Source organism: Gekko japonicus, unplaced genomic scaffold (genome assembly GCF_001447785.1).
Source record: "Gekko japonicus isolate JY-2015 unplaced genomic scaffold, Gekko_japonicus_V1.1 scaffold419, whole genome shotgun sequence".
NCBI lineage: Eukaryota > Metazoa > Chordata > Lepidosauria > Squamata > Gekkonidae > Gekko > Gekko japonicus.
The window spans coordinates 361-23,599 of record NW_015170901.1 but is presented as its reverse complement, the minus strand read 5'-3'; the positions used below and the strand labels follow the sequence as shown (position 1 = coordinate 23,599).

At 47.0% G+C, this 23,239-nt stretch overlaps 1 protein-coding gene across 1 annotated transcript; it reads left to right on the top strand.

Annotated features, from left to right (window-relative positions):
- Window positions 1–2,898: 2,898 nt before the first annotated feature.
- On the top strand, window positions 2,899–22,225 carry LOC107116642 (erlin-2; the record flags this gene model as incomplete). Its single annotated transcript, XM_015418600.1, has 9 exons — window positions 2,899–2,929; window positions 8,944–9,065; window positions 12,445–12,526; window positions 14,780–14,826; window positions 17,185–17,246; window positions 18,537–18,662; window positions 20,309–20,382; window positions 21,044–21,102; window positions 22,091–22,225. Coding segments are annotated over exons 2-9 (692 nt in total), but the record flags the coding sequence as incomplete, so codon positions are not given.
- Between the last annotated feature and the right edge of the window lie 1,014 nt (window positions 22,226–23,239).

The window sequence follows — 23,239 nt, the reverse complement described above, 5'->3', positions numbered from 1 at the left end:
CATTACTTACTTTTATACTCTGGCATGGAATTCTTCTGACAGTTTTGGGGGTGTGTGTGTCTGTGTGTAAAATCTGTCTGTCATCTGTCTGTCTCTCCAATGGTATCTACATGGTATGAGGATCAACATTCTCTTTTCATTAACATTTTAAATATCTTTTTATATTTCTTTATAGTCCATTCAATGATCACACACACAAACATATATATTTCTGTACATTCCCTTGCTCTTTTTGCTGCTCTGTTTAGTCAAACATGCAGCCTAATAGAAAGCAGGTTGTTGTTGTTTTAAATTCGCCTGCAGACTTGTTAACCTTGGAAGCAAAAAGGCTAAGAATTTTTGCAAAATCCTCCTGTGGCATTGCACCTCCATGCTGACATCAGTTCAATATCAGTGCTGGGATCTGGCTGTGTACGAATGCATCTCCCTCTTACAAAGTTAGGCTACAATTCTGCAGAAATTTGAAACCTACTGATCTTCATCCAGGTCCCCCCTAGCTCAGAATCTCAGCCTGAATTTGCTGTATCTTCTGATCACTCAAGAGCCAGGAACACTCCAGGGACCTAGTTTCTTAACCAGTATGGCTAGAACAAAACCCAGCTGGCCCAGAAATGAGAGTTGTGGATTTGAATCCGGAAGAAGCTTTGCCTGGGATGACAGGATGGCTCAGTATGGGCCTTTCCAGCTCAGGTTATTTGTTTCCGATTATGGAATCAAGATCTTCAACCTGACGGAACCAGTATCCACAAATCACATAAGCATGTCCCTGCCAATATTACCATGGAAGTTACTAATGTGGCAGCTATACAGTTGATTCATCCTGCTCTGCCAGTTTATCAGCAGTCGGGATTGGATCACATCTCTTCAGATTGGATCTTTTCCTCTTGATAATGGATCTCTGACCCACTTGCGCTTTGCATGGCTATGCCGTTGGGCCTCCTTTTGCAAAAACACTTCCTCATCTCAGGGTCTTCTTCTGCCAAGCCATACATGACACAGGAGATTTGTAACCAGATCATCTGATCACCCATGGAATTGCCATATAATAAGTCAGACCACTGGTCTATCAAGGTCAGTCTTGCTTACTCTGTCTGGCAGTGTCTTCTGGTAAAGGTGGTTCACATTGCCTGCAGTGCTACCTGATCCTTTTGCCTGGAGATGCCAGGGACAGAACCTGGGACCAGTGAGGCCAGGAGGTCCTAACCTGTCTTTTGCTGTGGTGAGGCCAAGCAAGGCAAGGGTGGACTGGAGGTGTGTCATATTCCAAGCCATAGTGAACCCTCCTTCCCGGCACTTCCACCTCGTGCCTGCCACTCTCTTTGGACTAGGTGACCCTGGCCAGGGGTGGCTCCCAGCTGTTCCTGGTGGCCTTAATGGCCAATCTGTGGCTGCTCCTGCTCTATGGAATTTGCTCCGCCATAGGATGAGAGAGCACCACTTGTGAAAATTTAGGAAGCTAGGTAGGCTGCTTTACTCACTAGAGCTTTTATCAGAGGATAGCTGAAGGCACTTAATTAGGTGCGTGGGGAGAGTCTGTGTGTTATTCTTGTAATTATGCATTGTATTGTGAACCACTGAGCAGGATATAAATGTTTTTTATAAACAAACACTCAGAGCACCTCATTTCATTTGACAGGGTTAATCTGTTGCCATTTGGGAGAGACAATGCACACCTCAATGGACCAATGTCGTTATTTAGTATAAAGCAAATTCCACATGTTCACATGTAGGTCAGAAAAGAAAGCAAGTATTTTAACCACTGATGTAGCACATTACTGTTTTCTTCCAGGTGTCCTGGTACAATCTGAAATTTAGGGCTAATGTTTAAGGAACAATGCGAACAGCCAATAACAGGGCTTGAAGTAGATGCAGAACTTCTGCATCTGTGGTTGCCAACCTCTAGGTGGCAGCTGGAGTACACCTGTGGTTGCCAACCTCTAGGTGGTAGCTGGAGACATACTGGGATGCAGGGCTTTTTTTGTAGAAAAAGCCCAGCAGGAACTTATGAGCATAACAGGTCACATCCAACAGCAGATACTCATTAGCATATTAGGCCACACCCCATGCCTTCCCTTGGTTTGCCTGGGTGCCCCACAGCTGCAGGGAGCCCGGGCAAATTGGCCCTTGGACAGGCTGGGGAAGGCATGGAGAGGTATTTAAATGCCTCCCCGATCCTGCCAGGGCCCACCTGCCTTGGAGTTGCAGGGGGGGGGGGTCGCTCTCCAGGCTTTCTCTCTGTAGCCATGCAGGCAGAAGTTTTGGCTGTAGTGGGCATGGCCAACTCTGAAGCCAGCCGGAACTTCGTTCCTGCCCAAAAATAGCCCTGCTGGGATGACAACTGATCTCCAGGCGACAGAGATCAGTTTACCTGGAAAAAAATGGCTTATTTGGAAAGTGGACTCTATGACATTATATGCCCCACTGAAGTCTTCCCCCCCCCCAATCCTGCCCTCCTTAGGCTGCACCCCCCAAATCTCCAGGTATTTCCCAGACGGGGAGCTAGCAACCCTATCTGCACCCGTTCTGACCCGATAAGTGAAAGTACTATTGTATCTGAAACGAGGACGACACAAAGAGGCCCCGTGTCCGTTTCATGATTATGAAAAAAGAATCGTGGTTTTTTTTTTAATTCACGGGTCCCTAAACTATTTCCCAAACTCTTGCCTCCTGTGTGGCCACAGTTCAGACGTTACACGCGGAAAGGAAAGGAAAAGACTTTCGCGCCGCGCGATGAGCGAGATTCAAAGAGACCCACCTCCGCCTGCTCCCCGCCGCCCTCTGCTGGAGCCAGAGCTGGAACTGCAGCGCAAAAGAACGGAGGAAGGAGAGGGCGGGGACAATTTAGCCAGTTGCATGAAGGCGGCGAGTAGTGACGGCGTCACTAGAGCGACACCCGGAAGTGGCGGTGAAACAGGAGCAGGCGGTTGTGGTGAGTGTAAGAGGCGGAGGCTGCGCTTCCTGCTTCCCTCGTGGCTGTTGGGCTCCCCAGGCGGAGTTCGCGTTCTCCTCTCGTTTGTAGGACTTCTCTCTTCCTTCCCTCCCCGCTTTGGCCAAATCCGTGTCGGAGGGATTCTGGGCCTCCGTGTTCTTTCGTGGAGCCCCCAGCCCTCTTGTATTCTCAAGCCTATTTAGTTCTCTTATTTACTTTTGACTCTTTTAGGCCCAGAGCCACGTGCTTCATTTATGGCGTAGCTAGGCCTCCTTACTTTCCTTGTGCCTTTTTCCAGTCGCCTTCTGCTCCTGTTAGGAGGGGAACCCTAAGTGCGACCCGTTAGGCGTCTTCTCTGTTTTGCCCCTGCAACAGATGAGGTTAGGAGGCAGCAGCTAACTCAGGATCATTCACAAGCTTCATCGCACACTGGAGACTTGAACCTGGACCCCCGTCCTAGCCCAGGATCCTAATAATAATATACGGGCTGTTGCCAAGACTGTTTTCATAGTGTTGATTCTGCCCTGTTCCAAGCCCCTCCTGCTCCTTAAGGTGCAGACCCTAAATGGGGCTCTTCATACATAGTTTAGCCTGTCTGCCTATATTATTGTCTTCCAATTGTTCAGGAGCTCAAGGTGGTGCACATTGTTCTCCTCTCTCACTTAATTCTCACAACAACCCTGTAAGGCAGGTGAGCTTGAGATGGTTCAGCAGAATGAAGCCATTCTCCAGCTTCTTAAAGGACAGGACTGCAATGATTTTTTTTAAGCTTCATATATTGCCTAGCAATGTCTGATAGAGGGGCAGTGTTGTGTCAGAGTACATAAACTGGTCTGAGTGTGTTTCGAGATGTGACAAAGCTGTGGTAGGTATCGTGTGCTGTAGCAAAACCTGTTTTATTTTGCATGTCTTTCTACCCCATGTTCTTGCCCTTATCTACTCTTTTTGGTGTTTGTTTATGGCACTGTCAAGCCTGTGTCCTGCTTCTCTGCTTCCCAGTACTCTCTCTTTATATTTGTTAGCATTTCATGGATGAAAATAGGGACAAGGGTGTGCTGGTAAAACCAGTTTTTAAACCAAAGATTAGGTTTGTACTCTTCCCCCTCTCTGACAGATATTGGCATAAGCATTTCTGCCTGATGTATGCTGTATTCATTGCTTTTGCAAGAGCCTGCCCTTTGGCAGCTTCAGAAACAGGGTGTGGTCCTAAATGGACCATAACTGTTAAGGCTTTTATTGTTTCAGTGGATCTCGTATCTATTATAAAATAACTGCAATCAAACATTCAGTTGCATTTACTGTTTGAAGAACTTCCTTTCAATTACACTTACCATCTGGAGAAGCAGTTATATGCAGGGAATGAAAGGGGAAGTATTGCACTGGGGTAACTTGTGGGCATGTATTCAAATACATCTTGGCTTTAGTATAAATGAAACTGCTGTCTTTCTTCCCTACCCTACTTAAATTCTGGAGAACTGAATCTGGAAGAATTGTAGTGTGCACGCTTTCCCCCACTCAAAGGTTTCTTCTGAATTGCCTGTAAGAGCAAAGTTGGTATGATGTTATACTAGGGCTATATAATAGGAAATTAGGGGTGGTCCCTGGTAAGTAGGAACAGTTGGAGCAACCATCTTTGCTTTCTTGCTCTTTGGTGGGCAGGCCTGCTTTCTTCACTTAATGGCATAGCAGAATCATCCTGTTTTATGATCTGTCTGTCCCAGAAGAACTTTAGTCAGTATGCTTTCTGGATGCCAGGTACACACCCTGAGAAGGGCTGTTCTTCCTTTAAGGTTGGCATAATAGAGAGAACTACAGCAAGTTCTGGCTGTTCAGAACACAGAGAATGCAGCCATTGTAGGAGAAGCTGCTTCTAGAGAGCCAGTTTGCTGTAGTGGTTAAGAGCGGTGAACTCTAATCTAGTAAACTGGGCTTGATTTCCCACTCCTCCACATGAAGCCAGGTGGGTGACCTTGGGTCAGTCACAGTTCTCCCGGAGCTCTCTCAGCCCCACCTACCTCACAGGGTGTCTGTTGTGGGGAGAAGAAGGGAAGGTGATTGTAAGCCTCTCTGGGACTCCTTCGGGTAGTGAGAAGTAGGGTATAAAAACCGCCTCTTCTCCTGCTGTCCATTCTTATAGTTCAGTTAAACATATGACCCTGCCTAGACAGAGTCCAGTGATGTAGCCCTAGTACTGATTCTTGATTGGTAACTGCAGCAGCTCTTCAGAACTGCAAGCAGAAGTCTCTCCCAGCCCTGGTACCTAACAGCCAGCATGTTTGTAATGCACTGCTTTGGTTACAAATGATGAATTGTGTGGTGTACTCAGAGTGGTAGATGGAAGCACATGGATAGGTGTAGTGGTCATTGGGTTTTCAGTATGATCTGTCTGCCCTAGTTGCACAGTTCTGTCCAGAAACATGTGGTCCAGTCCATGCTTAGTTTGGTGTTGAGGTGAAAGTTGCTGAAGTGTTGGATGGAATCTTTGAAGAGCTTCCTCCCCATCTATCCAGATGGTGAAAATGTGCCTGATCGACCTCAGAGGAGAAGTGTCACTGGGTAGGAGCTGAGGAAATGCTACTGTAAGTCAGCCAGTAACATTTGCATACTCTGGAGCCACGTGGCTACTCACAGCTAGGTCATTAAACCCAAAGGTAGAAGATGTTTCCAAATCTGAAGTAATGTTGAGTGAGGACAAAGTAACAAAGCTTGGTAGCAAGGTGTGTTGTGTTATTCGATCATATACACACACACTACTTTTTACCTTGATGGGACCCCAGAGCGTCTTAGAAAGTAATTGTCTCTTCCTCCATTTAATCATTGCAACAACCCTGTGAGGCAGGTTACAGAGAGAGAGTCTCGACCAAAGTCACCATGCAAGCTTCGTGGCTCCATGGGGATTGAGCCTGGGTCTCCCAGATCCTAGCCTGACACTCTGACCTCTATAACTACACTGACTCTTATTTAACATAACTGATACAAAAACATATCTGATTACTTCTCAGTTTCAGCCAAACATTGTCATTTAAGCAGCCCAGACTTATATTGGATTTACTACTTCTTTCAGTGCTGTTCTCTCAGGAGCAGTCCTCAAAAGAGCTCTCTCAGCCCCACCTACCTCACAAAGCGTCTGTTGTGGGGAGGGGGTGGGGAGGGGGAGGGAAAGGAGATTGTAAGCCGCTCGGGTAGGGTAGAAATCCACTCCTCCCTCCAATCCCTGTGAGCACAAGGCTCTGGGCCACACACACCCAATCCCTGTGAGCACAAGGCTCTGGGCGATGTACAGCAGTTAAAAACAATATTAAAATCAATAAAATATATATCAGTTATAGAATCTCAAATGGCATCAATATTTCTTCTTGACCCACTTCGGACTATGCTGCCATTTCACGGGTAGGGCAAGGAGGAGGCCAAAGTGAAAAGGGTGCCAGCTATGAAGGAACCGTTGCTGTCCTCAGCCAAAGGCCTGGTGGAACATCTCTGCCTTACAGGCCCTGCGGAATCGCATCGATTCTTAAAGGGGCCTCGGGGTATTTGGCAGAGAATTCCACCAGGTCAGAGCCAAGGCCAAAAAAGTCCTGGCTCTGAGGACAGGGATCAGCAGTAGGTTGTTTTCCACAAGAGCATAATGCTCTCCGGGGACATACCAGAGTAGGCAGTAACCTTTGGCATTTCAGTATCTTTCCACAATTTTGCAATGCAAAATTTAGCTATTTCTAATTAATATCAAACAAAATAATCTTTCTTTTCAAACAGGTTCTTGGAAAATACTGTAAGTCCCATCCCCATTCCCCCCCACCCCGGTTGATACAGCTGGTTTTGACTTCTGCAGCTTGGTTGAAGAGCAGTGTTGCCTTTTGCATTGGATGGCCATATTTGCCCAAGTGGTCCTCTACCAAAGGACTAAAAGCCATGGAAAACACGGCAGTTTATTGTCCCCTTGTGCATCAGGAGCCTGATTGTTTTCGGAGATGACTGTTGCAAAATAGCTGGCTCTTATTGTTCTTCAGACTCAAGACTACAGTCTTATTTACTTGGTTAGTTATACTCCGTGTCTCTCTCCCCTGGGGACTCAAAGGTGTTTACAACATTGTTCTCCCTTCCTCCATTTTTCCTCCCTTGCAGAGGAGGTTAGGCTGAACGAGAGTGGCTGAAGGTCACCCAGCTCCTCTGGCGGAGTGCGGATTTGGACCTGGTTCTCCTAAATCCTTGTACAACATTCTGATCACTACTGTCTCTGGCTCTCCAGTCGCAAAGCACCAGATTCTTGTTCATTGCAGAGCTGCTCCAACTTACTGAAATGGACTTTGCCTGTTGTGCAATCATAGCTGTTGTGGTTATGCATTAGGTCAGTTGTTTGAAACGGTTGGCATTGTGGGTACAGTTCTTTTGAGAACACTGATGTTTTTGTAGGTTGTGTGAATTAGCATCACAGGAGTTGCCTGCATGAGGATTATAATATGCATGAATCCAGGAATTGTGAGCTAAAGTTGCAAGGAATGGTCTGGAAATGTGTATTGCTCCATTATAGCTACTGCAAAGGTTGAGATGTTGTACTATTAACCTTGCTCCTTCAGGCATGAGAAGTCCTGTTCATCCACCTTGTATCTTGTTAGATCTCACCAGGTACTGCCTGTATATTTTGAACCTTATTTTTTTGGTGCTGTGGCCACTAGCAGCTAGCAGTGAATAAATAAAGATGATTAGGATATTGAACTTGGACCAGCAGGTTGTAGTTTGCTGTGATTCACACATAGAAATCTCCCTGTACGTTCTGATGTATGGGGGCCCTGTGCTGTGTTCCTCCACGGGGCCATTTCAGTGGTAGCACCAAGACTGAAGGAAATCCTGCCCCCCCCACCAAGGACTGACAGGCTCCAGCTTTGCTGTCACTTAGATGTAAGGCTAAGACAGTGCTGTTTTGGAAGGCTTTGGTGGTGCAGGGGTTAATGGATGGATGCTGTCTTGCATTTCCTTATGGTATTGGATTGCTGATTTTGTAGGCTGTTTGTTTTTCTGGTGTCCCGTGGCTCAGATGTGTTTGTTTTCTCTTTAACATGAGTATTATCTTGGTGTGTTCACTGGTTTTATCTGGTTATGACATTCATGATGTTTCAGTACTTGCAGTGAACTGCTTGACAGACCCACATAGGTTAAAAAGTAGGATATGAATACCCGAAGTACACATTCAGGGAGGATAGGTCAGTGAAGATTTGTTAGGCACGATAAACCTCCTGGTAAACGAAGCTCAGCATTCCCTGACAGCATGGCTCCAGAAGAGTTACCTATTAGGCAGGATAAACCTGACAGCATGGCTCCAGAAGAGTTACCTTCACTCTTTTGAGGTAGAACAAAGTTTGAGTCCAGCGGCACCTTTTGAGGTGTGAAACTCCCTTTTGGCCCCAAGCGGCTTCATGGAACCAGCTTGGCCAGCAGGAAGTCACTTGACAGCCACAGGCTCCAAACCTGCCTGCGCCTGAAAGACACTTTCTCCACTGCTTGAGTACGCTTGCCTCCCTGTTCTGCTGCACCCCTTGGAGTGCATGCAGAAGGTTCATGGCACCCTTGCACTCTGCATGTACGCTTAAGCAGCAGGTCCTTCCAAAAAGTGTGTTTTTTTTGGGGGGGGGGGTTTACAGCAACTATATAGGGATTTGCAACCCCAGGAGAGAGGGATGTGAGATCCACCCAAGGGTGCATGGGTGGAAGGCCAGAAGACCAGTTGCTAGGGGCAAGGGAGGTCTCTTTCATGCTGTATAAGCTGCCAGATATAATGGATTGGCTTGCGCTGGATGCAGTGTGCCAGCCTGGATGGATCTCAGCTTGATCTAGGAATGAAGGGGCATTCTTGAAATATAATTCCTTACTCCTTCATCGAACTCTGCCCCAGAGCAGGACATCCTGCACCCCAGGTTCACCGCCCCGCCCCCCCAGAACAACAGGTCTGGTGTCTCACAGCATTCCAAAGCGCTCCAGAACTAACCAAATGCTTTCCCCCCCTTCTCTTTCTCCCCCAGGAGCTATTCTCAGGGATGAGTCAGCTGGGTGCCATAGCAGCTCTAGCTGCCAGCCTGGTGGCTGCTGCTCTTTTTTCTGCAATACACAAGATCGAAGAAGGGCACACTGGCGTTTACTACCGGTATGTGCATGGGCTGGGCGGGAGTGCTGCTGTTTGTGTGTGATGAGCCAGTGCGGGGTAGTGGTTAGCATGTCAGGCCAAAACCTGGGTTGAGATCTTTGCTCGGCCTTGTAACTCACTGGGTGGCCTTGGGCCAGGCACTTGCCTCTCAGGGTTGTTGTGAAGAGGAGTGCCGCAGCCCTGCCCTCAGAGGAAGGGGAGAATGAAAGCGTGACACCTGTGTGATGTACTGGCAGAGGACTCAGGGGGACTGAGGTGGTGGTGGGGAATCTTATCCCCTCCTCTGGCTATACTTCCTTCCCATATGCTGTCTCTGCTTTCCTTCTTCCTCTTCTTCCTTTCCCTCGCAGGCTTTGCAGCTTCTTCGCTTTCCCTGCTTCCTTCCTTCCCTGCATCCCCCTTTTGTTCTGTTTTTCTTTCTTCCCTCTCCCCATCTTCTGCTGTGCCCTTCCTGCTTGCCCACTTCTCTTACCCCCACTCCATAACTCACCTCAGCTTTCAGAATGAAACTTCAGCAGCCATTTTGAACAATCTAAATTGGCAGAGACTGATCAAGAGAGAGATCTTGGAGTTGTAGTAGATAACTCACTGAAAATGTCGAGACAGTGTGTGACTGCAATAAAGAAGGCCAATGCTATGCTGGGGATTATTAGGAAGGGTATTGAAAACAGATCAGCCAATATCATAATGCCCCTATATAAATCAATGGTGCGACCTCATTTGGAATACTGTGTGCAGTTCTGGGCACCACACCTTAAAAAGGATATTATAGCTTTGGAAAAAGTGCAGAAAAGGGCAACTCGAATGATAAAAGGGTTGGAACACTTTCCCTATGAGGAAAGGTTAAAGCGCTTAGGGCTCTTTAGCTTGGAGAAACGACGACTGAGGGGTGACATGATCGAGGTTTATAAGATTATGCATGGGAAAGAGCAGGTAGAGAAAGAGGTACTTTTCTCCCTTTCTCACAATACAAGAACCCGTGGGCACTCCATGAAATTGCTGAGCGGTCGGGTTAGAACGGATAAAAGGAAGTACTTCTTCACCCAAAGAGTGATTAACACTTGGAATTCACTGCCACAGGAAGTGGTGGCGGCTACAAGCATGGACGGCTTCAAAAGGGAATTAGATAAGCATATGGAGCAGAGGTCCATCAGTGGCTATTAGCCACAAAGTATAGATAGGGGCTCTGGGGCAAGTGATGCTCTGTCTTCTTGGTGCTTGGGGGGGTCAACAGTGGGAGGGCTTCTAATGTCCTGGCCCCACTGGTGGACCTCCTGATGGCACCTGGTATTTCTGGCCACTGTGTGACACAGAGTGTTGGACTGGATGGGCCTTTGGCCTGATCCAACATTGGCGTCTCTTATGTTCTTATGAATAATCTAGGCAACTGCAGACTGTTTTCTGAGGTTGCCTAGGCAATCCAAAGTGGCTGCTAAGACCTTAAGAAGTTTTCTTGCACAACCTCAGCTCCCTCCATTCCCCCCAAAAAACCCTGAAGGTGTGCCCCCTGATTTCTAGAAACGTCTCCTCATTCTCTGCATGGCTTCACTGTGTGAAGTATTTTATCTGCACTCCTGAGGCTAGGTTCAGAACTGGATGCATAGATATGTGTGTGGTCTGAAAGAACTGGGGATGGTTCAGATCCTTAATCATGATAAATTCTGGTTTGTTTGGTATTTTTGCATTTTTGTGTGGGTGCCCCCGTGCCTGGAAGTCATGGCAACCTCTGGCGACGCCTACGAGAGCACAGAGAACATTCAGAGAAGTGGCTTGATAGCCTGCCTCTGGCCTCCCGGCCCTGGTATTCTCTGGAGGTCTCCCATCCAAAATCTTGCCAGGGTCTGCCCTACTTAGCTTCTGAGATCTGATGAGATCAGGCTTGCCTGGGCTATCCAGGTCAGGGCGATACACCCTGGTTTGTTGACGTAGCAAATTTTTCTTTGTGCTCTCCAGTCCAAGGGATGAGACTCTCAGATGGGTGGTGGAGCCTCATCTGCTCGGTTGGGAATCCCAGCAGAGGCACCACTTTTGCCTTTGAAAGGACCTTTTGTAAGGGCCTACTGTTGGTGCACATAGATAAAGGGCGGGTCATGCTTCCAGCTATTCTTTGCATGCTTGCTGGTAGGAGCAGCAAGGGGAGGTTAGTCAGTGGTACAGAGAATTCCTCTTCAGCTCGCTGACCCTTGGCTTATTCCTTGTTACGGGACATTCGTTGAAGCTCAGCTTGCATTTCCTCTCCTGGTTGCCTCAGTTTGCTTATCATACATTCTACCATTTTGCAGCTTTACTACCTCATTCTGTTGTATAGATAGACCACATCTCTCTGTGTGCGTGGTGGTGACTTAGTGGACTGATGGTTATCGCTAAGAAAACCATTGTGCTGTGATATAAACGGAGGATGTAGTTTCTTTAGGTTTGATGAGTCCAAAATCAGCAAGGGAAAGGGCTCTGTGTTAGAGCCCATGGCTTGTATGCAGAAGATCCCAGATACACTTCTTGGCATCTTCAGTTTGCAAGACCTTGGGTAGGATTGCTTGAAAAGATTTCTCTCTGAGGTTTTGCGAACTTTCTCCCAGTTGGCAGAGGCAATGCCAAGCTATATGGACGAGTGGTAATAAGGTAGTTCATATGTTCAGCACATTACATTACACTTAGAATGTAATGGGAACAATGGTGGGAGAGGCTCACATCAGTCAGTGTTCTCTCTCTCTCTCTCTCTCTCACACACACACACACGTCAGCAGATAATCTGCATTAGGTAAGACTTGCAAATGCGCACCAAGGGCAGCCCCATAGAAGGCGCATTGTGGTAGTCCAGCTTTGACTTTACAAATGCATTACCAGTGGTTGCTAAGCCCGGATCTAATAAAAGTTTGCCAACATCTCACCAGACCACAAAGTGTGTGACATGAGGCTGAAAGGTATGAGCAGATATTACTTGCTTGAAACCTTAGGGGTGGAGATGGTGGGTAGTCATTCATAATTAATGAAATGATATAATTCAATTCAAACTTAATACAGAGCATAAGCATACCGGAGATTCTGAAGACTGGGAACAAGACAGATTTTATTGTACTGGTCTGCAAATCTGAAAGGGGTATTTCATCACAAATACATTACTACTGATAGAAGGCAGGGATGAGTGAGGCAGATGGGTATTTTATCACAAATACATTGCTACTGATAGAAGGCATGGATGAGTAGCTGTTTGGTGAATGGCATTGGGGTATTTCATCACAAATACATTACTACTGATAGAAGGCAGGGATGAGTAGCTGTTTGGTGAATGGCATTGCATTTCTGGTGTCTGACACTTGACCGAGAGTTGTAGCATTCTCTGCTTAAACATACGCACGTCTCTCTGTTTTTTCCACTACAGGGGAGGAGCTCTCTTGACCTCCACCAGTGGGCCTGGCTTCCACCTCATGCTTCCCTTCATCACCTCTTATAAATCAGTGCAGGTACCTTTCTCAGTGATCTTCCTGAAGGAACGTACCCATGCTAGTTCTCATTATGCCTTTGTGGTTCCCATCCGCTTTTATCCCATCTTGCTCTGCTGGCTGCTGGCAGCTGGGTGGTGAGTGACTGGGGATGTGCATCCCGTGCTTATTTCTCTTCCACGATGGCAGGTGTTCTCACTGTCATAGGGCAGAGAGGGGATGCTGCATAACATGGGCAACATTTTTTTGGGGGTGGGGCATTTTTCAAACTTTAGCATTCCATACCTACTCCTGTCCCTCCTGTATAAGACGGCTTTTCAACCGTTTTGGTGGATATCACAGTTGCGTAACATGGGCAACATTTTTTTGGGGTGGGGCATTTTTCAAACGTTAGCATTCCATACCTACCCCTGTCCCTCCTGTATAAGACAGCTTTTCAACCGTTTTGGTGGATATCACAGCAGGTGGGAGCACAGATTGTGCCCTGGAAACAGGGACTGTGGCAAGGAACTTGTACTAAAGAGGATCATTCCCATCTTCTAGTACTTTGAGAAACTGTATACAGTCCCACATTTTAAAAGCATTTAGGCAAAACTGCCTGCTTGTGTAGATTTTCTTCATGACCTTGAGGACTAGAAACATGCTCCTTTCTAAAAAGTCTTTGCCAGCCTCTGTAAGTGCTCAAAGCACCATCTAACCAAATATCTATTTATAGTAGCAGGATCTTGGCTAATGAGCATGCCAGCAACACAGAGCGTGTGCAAACCTGGCAACACCTTCTTTTTAGAGTATTTGGGGCAGCTGGGTTGGCTAATATCCATTTATAGTAGCAGGATCTTGACTAATGAGCATGCCAGCAACGCAGAGCGTGTGCAAACCTGGCAACGCCTTCTTTTAGAGTATTTGGGGCAGCTGGGTTGGAGAGCAGAGTTGAGATTTTCCAGTTTCTCCAGCAGCTGCCATAAGGTGCTTGGGAACCTAGTGACCTGCAAATAACAGGAAGAGTGGAAAATAGAGCCAGTTTGGTGTGGTGGTTAAGTGCGCGGACTCTGGGAGAACCGGGTTTGATTCCCCACTCCTCCACTTGCAACTGCTGGATGACCTTGGGCAAGCCATAGTTCTGGCACAGCTGTTCTTGAAAGAGCAGTTCTCAAAAAGAGCTCTCTCAACCCCTCACAGGGTGTCTGTTGTGGGGAGGGGAAGGGAAAGGAGATTGTAAGCCGCTCTGTGACTCCGAGTGAAGGTCGGGGTATAAATCCAATCTCCTCCTCCTCTTCTTCTTCTCTATATGTATATAGACTGCTTTTCTCTCTAGCAGGGACCCAAAGTAGCTTACAATGCAGGAAGAAGAACCCAGAAACAAACAGGAAGGGGTTGGGAGGCATCTTGAGTACTAGGTGAACCTTCCCTCCTTCTGCTAGTGGATTTTCTACCCAGCTATAGGCTACAGCCTTCTAGCTAAGAGCCAAAAGATGATAGCCCTTTTAGCTCCTGTCCAAAGGGTCATACTTTTGAAGAGAACAAACTTCATTGCAAGCTAGCAGGATCTTCCCCTGCCGGAAGTACAACAGAACTTAACCATCACAGGCCTTCTTGAACTTTACTCAGTCAGGAGAATGAGTGTTTGCAGTGGGTGGGTGAACTTGCTGCTCGGATCCCACATTTGTTCTCCCCACATAGTACAGCTGAAAAGGCTATTCTGAGGGTGCAAAGCAGATAAAGTTAGAAAGCAATCGCCTTCTCGTGTCCAGTGTCAGTCGTTTCATTTTGGCATAATTTCAGCGTGAAAGGCCCTCAAATAGTGTTTGGTGTTGCAGATGACAGTAAGATTCCCAGAATGCACTTGCCCTTTGCCTGCCCAGAACTTATCTGACACCCACACTTTTTTCCCCCTTATCTGAATAGGATCCAAACCTTGTCTTCAAACAGAGCTCTGCACATTTTTTCCAAGGGAGCTTATCTTTTAGATTCAGATTCTGTCAAGCCTGCTGAACGAGTTTGGCTTGTGCCTTTTTTGTTGAGCAGTCTTTGGATAGAGGCGTTTGGGTCGCTCTCTCAGCTCTGCCAAGTGCCAGATAAGGGCCGGGGGAATCGATAGCAGCAGATTTAGTTGGATTGTGGCTGAGCAGGAACGATCAAGGGGGAGGAAGAGCTGGCTGGTTCGAGTATTTGATTTTTCTTTCTCTTTTTTTGCATACAATGCAGAAGTGCTGCTTAGCTGAGCAGAAGCAAAACTCTCCGGGTTCTTTCTGATTCTTTTGCTTTCTATTCCAGACAACATTGCAGACAGATGAAGTAAAGAATGTTCCGTGCGGTACTAGGTGAGCTGTGACGTGGCAATCAGTCTGCCCCCTTTTACTTTCGTCCTGCCACAAAGAGAAGCCGGCGTTGCATTTGGAATCCTGGGCTGTTTTTTTAAACTTTTAATCTTTATTTAATACAAGCAAGTGCATATAACATCAGAAATATGGCTTAACTGGTACATGTGATAAAACTTACATAGCAAACAGTGTAGATGTGATATTAAGAAAAAACAGTTTGACTAAGAACTTCATCAATACAGCACCTCCCCCTCGTCATCCGTATATCTAAGAGTCAACATGGCCCCGTCCGAGGAAACTTACATCTGTGGTTCAGGGCCCTGTGGACAGAAGGGAAACTTCCCCCCACACACAAACTTGCAGAAAAATCTAAGAGTTTTTTAAAGAAGGGTGTGTGTGTTATTGTACAGATCCCCAGAACACAGGATTATGTCTGCACAACTGCAGATGACGTAAACTTAACAGCTGCAGGGATGGGAGGAGTAGCTGACCTCATACACCCTGATGCAGCCCATTTTTGTCACTCTTCTGAAGGCTGGTGAGTGGGGACGAAGACCAGGAGGTGCCACCACCACCACCACCACCCCCTCTGCCAAGTGGCAGGGAGAAGGACAGATGGGTGGGCTGGGGAGGAGTGGGAGCCACTGCAGCCCCCGCCTCTGGAGAAGTTGTGGAGGGACAGCAGTACAGCTGGGTGTGGAAGGAGCTGCTAATGCTACCCTCCACTGCTAGGAGCTTGTGAATGGATGGTTGGACCAGGCTGGTGATGGGGGGGGGGAATGGCAGTGCTGTTGGCAACTGGCATGCCATGCAAGTGGCTGGCCCAGTGGGCAAGCAGGGAAGTTTGTGATTTTCCCCCGTGCAAGTCTTGCATGTCCCCACTTGTAAGAACGTAGAGAAGCACTGTTGGATCAGACCACAGATCCATCTAGGTTAGCATTCCTGTTTCCCACACTGGCTTGCCAGATGCCCACAAGCAAAGGTGCAAAGCAGCTCCTGGTTTAAAAAAAAAAGATTTCCAAGAAGAGAAACTGCACATCTCTAGACCTCTTAGAAGCAGTTTATGTCATCTCATGGTTCCAAATGTTCCTGGCAGGGAAATCCAAGGCACAGGAGTTGTTTGCAAACTGCTTTTCACAAGACAAATCTGAAGATCCCCGTACCTGCCACTAGATGGCATCCTGTCCTTCACTTGCCCACCCATCCTGAATCCAGGGTGCTGAACTCATTGGTTACAAGGGCCGGATCTGACAAAAATGCCACTTTGTCAGACCAGGCTGTGTATGCCATAAAATGGAATGCCAGATACCGGAGATGTAAACTTTATAAAGGACACAGGCAACCCCAATGGACAATATAATTTTTACTCAAAATACAAACATGCTTTAAACATTAACACTCTTACAGTATTTCCTTAAAGTATCTCCCTGATGCCCGCCCTCCCACTTCCACTGCCCACTACTCATTAGCACTAGGACAGTATCCAGGGACATAATGCACAGCCTCTATCATCTGGCAATAAAGATAACGACCAGTTGCTTGTGGGCTGGGTAAGAGCCGTGGATGGACCGGTTCTGGCCCGCAGGCTGTATGTTTGACACCCCTGCTGAAGGTAGTAATTGTTCTACTGCTGGCTTCAGCAATCCGCATAGCCCGCAAAGACCTGTTTATAAAAATGACTGAATATAAATGCTGAATACTCCTGAAGTTGATTTGTTGTAATTTTTTTAAACTCTGGCTTGATGGGAGAAATAACTAGCTGCAAATTCATGTGACCATGAGAGGAATGATCTCTTACTTTAGCGATAGACCACCACAGAGCCTTCCTACGTGGTCTGCAGGAAAACTTTGAAGCGGCCTGTGGCTTAGGTAATTTGATTTGTTCCCCCTGTATTCTGTTTGCAGCATCTTCAAAGGCTAGCAACAGTGTCATCGGATTGCTAATAAGAGCCAGCAGATTTGCATGTGAAATTTGCATAAGCAATTTTCTTTTGTTTTCAGTGCAGCCAGGCAACAAGCTTTGAAATGCTGGAAATTGAAACCAGGTTGATCTGTAGAAGTGCTCCGTTCACCTGGGTCATCAGAGCACCTCTAACAATAGAACAATTCTGCAGATTGAATCCAGCCAGGGTTGTTTTTTTCTTTTACTCCGTCTCATCCACTGCCTTTGTAAAAACCGAAATGACTGAATTGGGTATCATAAGACAGACATCTCACCTGTTCTTGGTCAGCTGCATTTTTTGAGAGTGCATCTTTGCAGAATCTATCTGTTTCCAAACCTGGCTCCTGATCTATTCCAATCAAATCATCTTATTTGGTGCTTAACCCCTGCTCTCTCTCTCTCTCTCTCTTTTGCAGCGGGGGAGTAATGATCTATTTTGACAGAATCGAGGTGGTGAATTTCCTGATCCAAGGTGCTGGTGAGTGAACAAGGCCAAGTTGTGCTTCCCCTCCTTCCTAGGCTGTGGCACAAAAAAATGTGCATGGATTATTGGGGCTGGAGTTACCACATTATTGGATAGGCACTTATGTCCCTACTGGTATTTCAGTACCCCTCATTAAGACTGACACTCCTTTGCTGGCCCTTGAATCAGCCTGTTGGAACACACAAAGAGGTGAAGTTGCCTTATACTGGCTGCGTTCAGCCATCAAGAATGAGTCATAGCTGGTAACGAGAAGGAGTCAAGAAGTTCATGGGCTCCCATCCTCTTCCCCTCTTGTATTGTGCCGTGATTAAAAAACTTCTTGATTCGTAACACATCCCAATTTGTTGCTGAACACACATGGAGCAGTCTTTATACCAAGTCAAACCATTGGTCTATCAAGGTCTGTAGGCAGAAGGTATCCAGGGTCTCATGCAGAGGTCTGACATCACTTGCTACCCACTGGAGAGGCCTGCAGTTTATTGGGAGAGGGGCACTGGCTTTGCACGCGGAAAGTCCCAGGTTCATACCCAGGTGCCTGCGGTTAAAAGGGTCAGACAGGAGATAATGTGAAGGAGATTATGAAAAGCTGCATCCAGTCAGAGCCAGTGTTCCCTCTAAGCTGAGTTAGTGTGAGCTAGCTCACAGTTTTTTAGCCTCCGGCTCACACATTTTTGTCTCAGCTCAGGAAGGATGGCTCCAGAACACACTAATTTATGCAGTAGCCAAATCACCTGCTCACAACTTTAATGCCGGTAGCTCACAAAGTAGAATTTTTGCTCACAGGACTCTACAGCTTAGAGGGAACATTGGTCAGAGCAGACAATACTGAGCTTGATAGACCAGCGGTCTGACTTGGGAGAAGCCATCTTTGTGTGCTAGAATCTGGGACGTTCTGCATGTGGAGCAGATACTCTTCTCCTCCCTCTTAATTTTAAGTCCTTTAAGCCAACCTCACCGTAGTGATGCCTTCAGACCCCCCCTGCAGTCCTCTGCTCTGCTACCTTGGCTATCAGAGGACTGACTTGGAGGTTCTAGAATAGGAGAGTGAAGTAGGATTGGCTCTCTTGGATTGCCCGCTTCTCAAAGTGAGAAGGATTTGAAGCAGCATGCTCTGTTACCTGGCCCCAGATAAACCCGTATTTTTGTCATCTGCCAGCTAGTGGTGCAGAGAATAGGGGGCAAGGACCCATCTCCTGGTTGGAGCCCTGGAACGTCTGACATTGGCAAAGCTGTGACAGGTGATATGGACCTCCTAACTCACTGCCCTCTTTTTTTTCTCACTAGTATATGATATAGTGAAGAACTACACTGCAGACTATGACAAAGCCCTCATCTTCAACAAGATTCACCATGAACTCAATCAGTTCTGCAGCGTTCACACACTTCAGGAAGTCTACATTGAGTTGTTCGGTGAGTGACTTGATGCAAAAGAGGTTGGCTGTAGAGCTCTTACCAGTGTCAGTTTGCTACAAGCTGAAGTTGTAAGGAACTCATTATCTGACTCCGTGTTTCTCATGGCCTGTTTGGCACCCGTACACACTCTTCATTGAACAATATGGAGGGGAATATGTCAAGGGGCTTGGGTGCGATTGTTGACATAGGTTTCGGGTTTTTAATTAGGAATCATAAGGAGCAAAGGAATCCTATTTCCTTTCTGTGCTAAATAAGAGGTTCTCTATTTTATCCTAGAATCCCAGGCCCATGTGGGCCGTAGGAAGGGCCGTGGACCTTCCATGGCCTGTTTGGCACCCGTACACACTCTTCATTGAACAATATGGAGGGGAATATGTCAAGGGGCTTGGGTGCATTTGTTGACATAGGTTTCGGGTTTTTAATTAGGAATCATAAGGAGCAAAGGAATCCTACTTCCTTTCTGTGCTAAATAAGATGTTCTCCATTTTGTCCTAGAATCTAAACTTAATCTGCCAGGCCCAAGTGGGCCGTAGGAAGGGCCGTGGACCTTCTTCAGTACATCTGCCAAGGCTGGACCACAGCAACTGACAGTGGTTTGGGTCACATATAATGGCAAGCGTGGCTTGGTGTTGCAGGGACAAGCACTGTGCCTACTCACTTCCTCCTCCTCTGGCATGGCCACAGCCTGTGAACAGTGTAGCGCAAACCAGTATTTGCCATTACATCTGAACCATTACTGCAGTTTGTGCTTTCTCTCCTAGTCAGGATTGCAAACCGCTGTTTGAAGCTGATTTCTTAGTTGGGGAGGGGGATGAATGCCTCGTAGCAGCCAATGACGCTGTGCGCTCAAGGGACAGCGAAAGATTTCAGTCCAGTAGCGCCTTAAAGACCAGCAAGCTTTCCATGGGATCTGACAAAGTAAGCACTGACTCTCAGAAGCTCATGCCCCCAAAATCTTGTCGGTCTTCAGGGTGCTCCCAGACTGAAATCGTGCTCCTCTACTGCAGACCAGCAGGGCCATCTATCTAACTCTACAGGAAAAGGAACAAATGAAATCACTGCAGGTGGAGAGGGGAGGGAAGGGGTAGAGCAGCTGAGCAAAAGGCTCAGTCTAGTGCATTTTTGATCTTGCTTTTCTTCCAAGGAGTTCAGGGCTATGTATATCTTTGTTTCCTCTGTTGAGCTCACAACAACTCTGCGAGGTAGGCTAGTCTGAGAGGGAGGGAATTGGGTCACCCAGCGAGCTCATTCATGTCAGAGAGTGGAACTGAGCCCCGAGCCTCATCCGACACTCTGCCCACTCCTCCACACTATCTCATGCGTGGCTTGCCAATGGCATATGAACCAACCCAGTAAGTGGCTAATATTGTGTCTACTCTCCTAAACCACTGGCATAGCTAAATGTACTTTTGCTGCCACATGGAGTCATTAAAGTTTAGCTCACAGCATAATCAGAGGTTTTTGCTAAGCTGGGGCGGAAGTCAGTGCTCGGGCTGGCACAGCAGTCTTTTCCCACTGGGGATGCTCATGTTGGTGAAAACAACCTTTCCAGTTTGGAGGCCTGTTAAATCTCAGCTCGCCTGGCTAGCCTCTTCGTACGATCCTCTTTAAGTCATGTAACTCTTTGTTTGATGCTTTACCAGATCAGATAGATGAAAATTTGAAGCTGGCTCTCCAGCAAGATCTAACAAGCATGGCGCCTGGCCTCATCATACAGGTAAGCCAAAGTCACGAGACGAGACACACTTTGTCCAGAACTGGGCAGAAGGTCAGAAAGCTGGAAGGTAGACTTACTGTTGCCCTCCTTGCTCCTCAGGTAGACCAGCTGTCCTCTGTTTAGTGTTAAGGTTTGGCCCAGAGAAGGGGATCTTAGTTCTACGTTTTGCACTGTTTGCAAACTTGGGGTCCACTTTTCTGCCCCGACCCGGCAGTGCATATTTTAGGTGAAGGCGGATTGTGGATGCCTTTGTGTCTCCGCTTTCATTGGTAGCATTCTCAGCTCCTAGGTTACTCTTTGACGAGCTCAGGAAGCCTTTGTGGTTATTAGCAAGACTTTGTGCCCTGAAATGCCTACCCGAACAGAGGGACTAGGCCAGTTAAGAGGAATCTGTGGTGGCCCTTTCCTTTTGAGAGCAAGCACCTGGAAGTAAGCATTGTTCCTCTGCTGCCTGAAACCAGATCACCCTCATCAGCTGCCACTTGGATGAGGGAATGCAGCCCTGAGAAGATGGGAGATGGGGGTTAGAATGTTGGCTGTGGGAGGCATAGGGATCCTTCCAGGGACTGGGTGGTAGCTCATTCATTCCCTTGTCACACTGTGACAATGTGGTGTTCTGTGTCTCCTTTCATCCCTCATCCTCTCTTTTCTGTCCATCCAGGCGGTGCGAGTCACAAAGCCAAATATCCCTGAATCGATTCGGAAAAATTATGAACTTATGTAAGTATTAAGAATTCTCTTTGGCTACCAGAATGGTGGTAGTTGCTAGTGTAACTGGGCTGAGATGAATTCAGCTTTGTGCGTGCAAAATTGCATAAGGAATCTTCTCTTCAGTTCCAAGTACGACATTGAACTTGGTTTCCTGAGACCCTCCATTTCCTTTTGGTTCAAGAAATCAACACTGTGGGTTATACTGTTGTGGGTACATTTGGGAACACTGTAGTTAGTGGCTGCATAGTGTCCTAGAATTCAGGAGGCTAAGCTTTTGTTCTTACGTTGTTGGTTCCAGTTGTGTTTTCTCTCTGCCTCTCTAAATTTACAGAGGCTCATGTCGGGATTCAAAATAAAATATTCAGGTACAAAGCCACTTGTGTAAATGCTATTTGCATAATTATTTTGAGGGGAAAATATGGACTTTGGTTTGTTAGTCAGCATTAGCATTTCCTGGGGGAGAGGGGGAATACTGCTTTCTCTCTTAGCTAAGGTAGCTGTAGACTGCATAGTCATAGTTGGGGTATCCTTGAGCCTTAAGCTATCAGTTACAAACAGTAACCGGCATGGACCAAAGGGCATTACTAATGCTCTTCTTAATATGTGGCATTGGCCACCATCTGAGATGAGAAGTGTGCCTAGATGTCCCATCGTTGTGATCCAGTAATATTGTTCTTAAGAGCTTAGGTTTACCTGGCTCAGGTTATTTGCCACTTTCCTCCTGAATGTCAGCTCCATACATTAATGAGTCTCAATGAGTGCTTAGCATTGCACAGCACTCTGCTTTAGCCTTTCTGTACTCTGTTCCTAGTCTGTATTATTTGGTGCTCAAATAACTGACAGATCTTATTGAGCTTCAGGAGGCATGGGGTGGGCTGTGAATCTCTGTGGCCCTTGAGGTTGTCCAGCATCCCACTCAGACTAGGGCGTTCTTCCTCTGAAAGCGTCAAAGCCTGCTATCAGCGATTTACGTCCATGCTCACTTTGGTCCCTCTAGGGAGAGCGAGAAGACGAAACTGTTGATCTCAGCCCAGAAGCAGAAGGTGGTGGAGAAGGAGGCAGAGACGGAGCGCAAGAAGGCTGTCATTGGTCTGTACATCTGTAAAGGTTCCTTATTTGCAACCAGCTATGTGTGAGAGGCAGGAGGGCATGACCCTCAGGAGGGTGGGAGTCAGTGAGGCTTCAGCTGGAGATGCCTGGTTGGGAGAAGGTGATCGGAAGGCGGGATCAGGAAAGGCGCAAGTTGAAAGGTGGGGGGTCTGGATTGGTGATTTCGTCACATGGATCATAGCTTACTTCATAAGACTGGGGCTCTGTCAACAGTGCATCCCACCAGGAGATAAATGGGGTTGATACGGCTGCGAGAGTTGGACCATAAGAAAGGCCGAGCGCCAAAGAATAGATTCTTTTGAATTATGGTGCTGGAGAAGACTCAAATCAGTCAATCCTAAAAGAAATTGACCATGACTGTTCCCTGGAAGGCCAGATACTGAAACTGAACCTCAAATACTTTGGCCACCAAACGAGAAGGGAGCACTCACTGGAGTGCTTACTGGAGTTTCCCTGATGCTGGGAAAAATTGGAGGTCAAAGAAGAAGGGGACATCAAAGGATGAGATGGTTAGACAGTGTTATCGAGGCAGCGAACATGAAATTAAGCAAACTCCGGAGCAGGACGGAAGACAGGAGGGCTTGGCGTGATGTGGTCCATGGGGTCGCGAAGAGTCGGACTCAACTGTGCTACTGAACAACAACAACATAGAACACACAAAGCTGCCTTCTACTAACTCAGTGCACTTAGTCCCCTATTATCTACTTTCCAGGGTCTTTGGTAGAGAAGAGTCTTTACCCAATACCTTTACCCAGAGGTGCCAAAGACTGAACCTGGGACATGCAGAGCTCAAGCATTGTGACATGGTTTCCTCTTAAGAGGCTTGCTCTGTTTTGAGATTATGATTATTAAGATATGGCGAGTGATTTGGGGCTTAAGGGCTCACCATTTGGGGATATGCTTTCTCCCGTATATACTCAATAGGCAATTGAGAAGTACCATCAAGTCCCTGCTAAAGGTTCCATCTAATGGTGAGGCTAGATCAGCCTCCATAAGAAGCAGGGCCTTCTCTGTTACAGCCCCAGAGCTTTGGACT